We start from the raw sequence: 6,141 nt of genomic DNA on the forward strand, positions 1-6,141 counted from the left end.
GAACTCTGGGCCTGGGCACTGTCCCTCAGCTCTTCAGCTCAAGGCTAGAGCTCTACCACTTGAGCCACAGCGCCACTTCCGGCTTTTTTCTTTTTGCTTCTGTGGTGCTGAGGAATCAAACCCAGGGCCTCGAGCATGCAAGGCAAGCGCTCTACCACTGAGCCACCTTCCCAGCCCTTGTTTAACTGTATTTTGTTTTGTCTTTTTTTGGTACTGGGGAGACTGGACCCAGGATGTTGCATTTGCTAGGCAAGCACTTTGCCACTGAGCTACATCCCAGCATTTTTTTTTTCTTTTTCCCTGTTGGTCATGGGGCTTGAACACTGGGCCTGGGCGCTGTCCCTCAGCTCTTCAGCTCAAGGCGAGTGCTCTACCACTTAAGCCACAGCACCACTTCCAGTTTTTTTGGTGGTTTATTGGAGATAAGAGGCTCAGGAACTTCTCCCCCTGGACTGGCTTTGAACTGCAATCCTCAGATCTCAGCCTCCTGAGTAACTAGGATTTACAAGGGTTAAACACAGGCGCCCACTCAGAATCTGCATTTCTAACTAATGGAAGCTGTGTGGTATACAAGCAAGGCTCCAGCTGACCTCTGGTCTTTCCCTCTGGAACATTGGAGGTGGACCAGCTCTGGGGTTAGTGCCCAGTTCAAGCCTGAGGTCAGGGCTCATGGGTGACAGCGAGGCCGGCTGAGGTCAGATCAGGACTACCTCCTTCCCTTCCGGTCACTCACCACTTGTTCATCCAGCGTAAGCAGCGTGCGTGGCACCTTGGGGGAAGCTGAGCCGAGGCGCAGGCAGGTGGGGCTCAGTCTTGGCGCCACGTGTTCCAGAAGCTTCCTTGGAGATAGGCCCTTTGGGGGCCCTGGTGGCAGTGCATCCTCTGAGATGGTGCCTCGGAGGGTCCGGAGCTGAGAAGGGGGTGTGAGAGCGCTCAGGATCTGAACAGGCTGTGGAGGAGGTGACCCCGGCCGGATCCCGGGGTCCCTGCCCACCTGTGTGGTCCGCACGATGACGCGGTAGCTGTGCACGGTGCCCCCTCCGCTGCCCTCTTTCTCCTCCCGCCGCAGGCTCACGGCCACGGGGCCCAGCACCTCGTCCATCCCGAAGAAGTTCTGGTGTTCTGGAGAGAGGGGGCCGGAATGGGCGCTCGTTCCCACCCCCAAGCGACCCACCTCCACCCTGCTCGGCCACGCCCACCACGAAGTCCCGCTTCTGGTAGCCAATCGCATCAGTGTAGACGCTGGTTAAGTCCCGCCCCGCCCCGCCTTCCCGCGGGGCCGCCCCGCCCAGGACACATGTATTCTTCCAAAGCTGGGGGGTGAGGGGAGGGGAAGGAATGCCTTTCTCTCAGCAATGGCCAGAAGGTTCCTAAATGCAAGGAACTCGGTCACAGAAATGTAGATAGGAAATCTCTTCCCAGCCAGGAGGGCTATGAGGATGAGCCAGATCAGAGGACATGCGGGCCAGGCCGTGGGAACTAGGGCTTGGAGGTGGGCCAGCAGCTCTCTAGCTCAGCTCCTGTTTCTTTGTTGTTGTTTTTTTTGTGCCAGTCCTGGGGCTTGAACTCAGGGCCTGGGCACTGTCCCTGAGCTCCCTTTGCTCAAGGCCAGCACTCTACCACTTGAGCCACAGCACCACTTCCAGCTTTTTCTGTTTATGTGGTACTGAGGAATGGAACCCAGGGCTTCATGCATGCTAGGCAAGCACTCTAGCGCTAACCCACATCCCCAGCCCCTCCTGTTTCTTCTTATGGCCACTATGACAGGAAATAGCCCACACAGACCCTACTGTGAGCACCTCAGACCCTTCCCGGCCTGTCCCCTGACCTGCCGGCTCCTCTTACCTTTGCCGAAGAAATACTTGCGGTAATACCCAGCGCCCAGGTCCGCGTGCTCCAGGCTGTAGGCTGCTGTTCGGTTCTGTGGCTCTTCCAGGACCGACACAGAAGCATTGGGCAGTGCGGGAGGCACTGGTGGAGGAACCAGACCACCTAGGCCTAGCTCCCCCTCACCCCCGAGCTCACTCACAAAGCCAGGTGCCCCAAGTAGCAGTTCTGAGCTGGCAGCTTGGTTCTCAGCGGAGGCTGGAGTCCCAGAGCTGGCCTCTGAGTGGCTCCCTGTTCCCTGTGGTCGTGGAGCCCAATCAAAGAGCAAACTCTGGACGTCATAATGAGCAAACCACCGGGGCTCCAGCACTGGTGGGAAGGTGGGCTCTGGTTTCTCGGCTGGCAGTCCCAGCAGGGCCAATGGGTCGGTGAAAAGCCGGGTGGGAGTTGCAGTAGGACGGCTGGCCTCCTCATGGCTGTGGGCCCGGGCCCGGGGACTGGCTGGCGTAGGAGGCCGGGCCTCACCTGCATCACTGCCAGTTCGCAGGAGTGGGCCCCGGGTTGGGGTTGGCCTTGGTTCAAAGGTGAGTGGTGTCAGTGGAGGTCGGGCTGGTTGGCGGAGCTTACGGGCAAAGAGGTCATCAGTGGGTGCAGGGGCCATGCCCCTCCGAGGGCTCCCCACACCGCCAGCCCACATGGACGTGATCTGTGGGCCTGACTCTCTGAGGGCCGGGACGCATTGGCGGGCACGGGTGCTTGGTGCACAGCCTGCAGGCTGAGGTTGCGGCGGCAGATCCTGTCCTGAAGGAAGAGGGGGCTATTCACATGGGCCTGGGGAGAAAACAGGAACACAGGCCCCCAGCCGGGTCCTCCACCACCCTGGCTGGCTTCCGGCTCCCTCCAAGACCATCAAAGCTGCTTCCGCTTTCCTGGCCACTTCCTTGTCTGCCTAGAGCTGAGGTTTCCAGCCCCCTCCCAGGCTTAGTAGTGGGAGGCAGGGCCAGAGGCTGGTTTGTGGGACTTTGGCCTTGAGGGTCCCAGAGCCTGGGCAAAACTTAGCTACCAGGGTCTCCAGTTCCAATCCACACACCTTTGGCTGTGGCCTGGGCCCAGCGATGGTCCTCACTGTAGCCCAACTGGACAGATAACTCCTCTCGGATGGGATGGGAAACCCACGGGGCTACTAGTATCTGGGTCCTGCCCTCTTGACAAAGGGAGGACGTCCTGTCCCCAGAGACCTTCCTCCCTGCACCTCCCACTTCCTCCAGGGTCCCTGAGGAGTTGAGCACCCAAGGCCTGCTCTCAATGCCCTGGCTCCTACATGGAGCCTCAATGCTTCAAGGATACTGGCTCCTGGGGATGGCTGCAGGGCAGCAGGGAACAGCAAGAGGACTTCCTGCAACTCAGGAAATGGCCCCAACTCTGGGCCCAGCCCCCTGCCTGGCTTCCACATCCTGAGGAAGGTGCTGGGGTCACACCAGCTCAATCATGGACTCCAGGGCACCCTGGCCTGAAGGACAGGCCTAGGCTTCCCCTCTCGCAGGTTACTGTGCAAGAAAGAGGATAAGGCGGCCTGGGCCCCTTTGCTGGAACGAGGGTCCATAGGACCTCTGCCTCCCTGGTCTGCACCCAGTGTAACAGAAGGCCAAACGGAGGTCCAGATAAGCAAACAGAGCGATTCTGTGTTAGAGCTCACATGTGAGCCTCGTCCTCTCCGTGTGTGTGTGTGTGTGTGTGTGTGTGTGTGTGTGTAGGTGTAGGGCAGGTGGGGGTTGGGGCCAGTTCATGTCCTCACAGGATGTAAGAGTGACACACTCAAGGCCCCTGGGGCCTACTAAGTGCGGAAATGGGGGGAGGCTAGAGTCAGGTGTGAGGGTAGTGTGAGACCACGACAGAGTGAACCACGGGTGAACCACAGATGGGTGGGTAGGTAGGGCAGGGGCCGGTGTAGACATGGTCGGGTAAGTCTTCATATATTACCCAGTAACATCTCCGGGGGCTGGGCCAGAACTGAGTGAGGGGAGGGGCTCCATGCACCCCTCAGCTGGGCCTCCAGAACCAAATAAGGGTAAGCCTCCAAAGCTCAGGGGGCCTCCTACCTTGGTTTCTCTGAGGATAAGCTCTCAGGCTGACCTAGAACCTCTATTTCCTCATCTCTAAGCAAAGGGTTAACTTTTCCTACTTTTTCCCAGGACTGCTGAGTGACTGAAAGGAGGTTTAAGCCCGTGAAGCTGGTCACCTGTGTGCAGAGCTCAGTCCCCAGCCCCTAGTGCCAAGCTCTGACCCATGCAGGCTTGGGCCTGGGCTACAGAGAAGCTCAAGGAGGATGTCTGTTCGGGCCCTGACCCTGTGGGCTGAGCTCTGTACATGTGTGAGTGTGCAGCTCGCGAGCATGAGCTCTGAATGTGTGCAGCCCAGCCCTTGCGCTGCCTCTTGCTCTGGCCTGGTGCCCAGCTCTTGGCCCTGTCTTAAGGGGTGTTCTCGGGCTCTGCCCCCCATCCCATGGCTTCACACAGGGTCCATTGAGGCCAGGACATTCCTTGCAGCCTGTGTCACTGGGGGGGGGAAGGGGGGCTGCCCCGCCCCCACAGATCCGGAAGGCCTGGCTGCCCCAGGAGAAGGCGCTGGAAGCTTCCCAGCACATCTGGAGGTCATGACCCTGTTTCTACTGCCAGGGGGCGCGACAGATGTTTCCTTCCAGGCCAGGAGTGGAGGACGGGAGGGGAGCAATGTGTGTAAAGGCTAAGGAGGAGGTCTCCCAGGGAGAAAGGGGAGCCCCAGAATAGGGGGAGCCCCCCACGCCCTGGGCAGCAGGAGCACTTGCCAGAACCATCAAGAAAACTCGGGAGCCGGTGAATCCTCTCAGCTCACCGGCCGGGCCGGGCTGTCACGCCGGGGAGGGAGTGGGAGCCGCCGGCCAGAGCAGGGGATTGGACACGCGGACTCCGGACGGAGCTGCAGCCAGAGGGAGGCAGGGCGGTGCGGGTGGCGGGGAACCCCGTCCCTCCCACCACCGAGTCTACAGCCAGGCCACCTCGTTCCCTGTCTGGCCCGACCGGTTATACCTTCAGCCCCCTGCTCCCGCTGTACCTCTGGGGGTCCCGCCTGGCCTTCACCGCCACCTCCCGCGCCGGTCCGGCTGTCTGTTCTCCCGCTACGGCTCCGGGAGCCGGCTCCGCCTGGGGGCGTGGCCTGAAGGGGGCGTGGCCTGAAGGGGCGTGGTCACGGCGAGCCGTCCCAGGCGGGAAGCACCGCGGGCGGGATGCCTTGCCTGGACTTGGTCATCCCCGCATGGCCGGAGGCCAGGCAGCCATCGGGCCTCCAACCATCCTTCTAACTCTCTTGCCACCTGGCAGAGAAACGGAAACGAATGCACAGACAGATGGGAAGGGCCAGAGGAGGCCACCTAGCGTCCAGCCCTCGGTGGCGGACAGCAGGTGCTCAGGCACTGGGGCTATTTCATTGATCACTAAGTGCTGGGCCTTGAGTTACTTCGTTACACATGCTGTCTCATCCCTTGGGGTTGGGCATGATCACTGAGGTTAGAACTCAAGGCCTGCTCATCAAGCCCCCCCCTTTTTATTTGGTCAGTCCTTCTCTCTCCCCCTGCCTTTTTTTTTTTTTTTTTGGTTAGTCCTGGGGTTTGAACTCAGGGCTTGAACACTGTTCCTGAGCTCTTCAGCTCAAGACTAGCACTCTACCACTTTGAGCCACAGCTCCACTTCCAGTTTTCTGGTGGTTAATTGGAGGTAAAACATCTCATGGACCTTTTTGTTGTTGTTGTTGGTCGTGGGGCATGAACTCTACAGCTGTAGACTAGCACTCTACCACTTGAGCCTCAGTCCCACTTCCACCTTTTTCTGTTGTTTTTTTTTTTGTGGTGATGAGGAATCGAACCCAGGGCCTCGTGCATGCAAGGCAAGCACGCTACCACTGAGCCACCTTCCCAGCCCCTCATGGACCTTCTTATCCAGGCTGGTTTTGAACCAGGATAATCAGATCTCAGCTTGCTTAATAGCTAGGATTACAGGCATGAGCAACCAGTGCCCAGTTCTCTGCTCCACCCCACCCCTTTTGTATTTCACTCCACCCCTTTTGTGTGCAGGTCTTGGGTCCTGAACCTGGGTACTGTCCTTGAGCTTTTTTTGCTCAAGGCTTAGCGTTCTATTAATTGAGCCACAGCTCCACTTCCTGCTTTCAGTAATTAATTGGAAGAATCTCATGAACTTTACTGCCTGGCTTTGAAACATGACCTCAGACCTCAGCCTCCAGAGTAGCTAGGATTATAGGACTGAGACACAGGCACTGGCTTCC

General features: G+C 58.9%; 1 protein-coding gene across 1 annotated transcript in view; it reads right to left on the reverse strand.

Annotated features, from left to right (window-relative positions):
- Nucleotides 1-4,973, reverse strand: part of Sipa1 (signal-induced proliferation-associated 1) — a 14,146-nt gene extending 9,173 nt beyond the window's left edge. Inside the window, exons 1-4 of the mRNA XM_013020898.1 lie at nt 4,893-4,973; nt 1,846-2,628; nt 995-1,122; nt 734-910 (exon numbers count right to left, since the gene is read on the reverse strand). Of these exons, the coding sequence (XP_012876352.1) occupies nt 734-910; nt 995-1,122; nt 1,846-2,524 (984 nt within the window). The 5' untranslated portion in view covers nt 2,525-2,628; nt 4,893-4,973. The remainder of the gene's footprint in view (nt 1-733; nt 911-994; nt 1,123-1,845; nt 2,629-4,892) is intronic.
- Between the last annotated feature and the right edge of the window lie 1,168 nt (nt 4,974-6,141).

This window comes from Dipodomys ordii, unplaced genomic scaffold (assembly GCF_000151885.1).
Source record: "Dipodomys ordii isolate 6190 unplaced genomic scaffold, Dord_2.0 Scaffold54, whole genome shotgun sequence".
Classification (NCBI taxonomy): Eukaryota; Metazoa; Chordata; class Mammalia; order Rodentia; family Heteromyidae; genus Dipodomys; species Dipodomys ordii.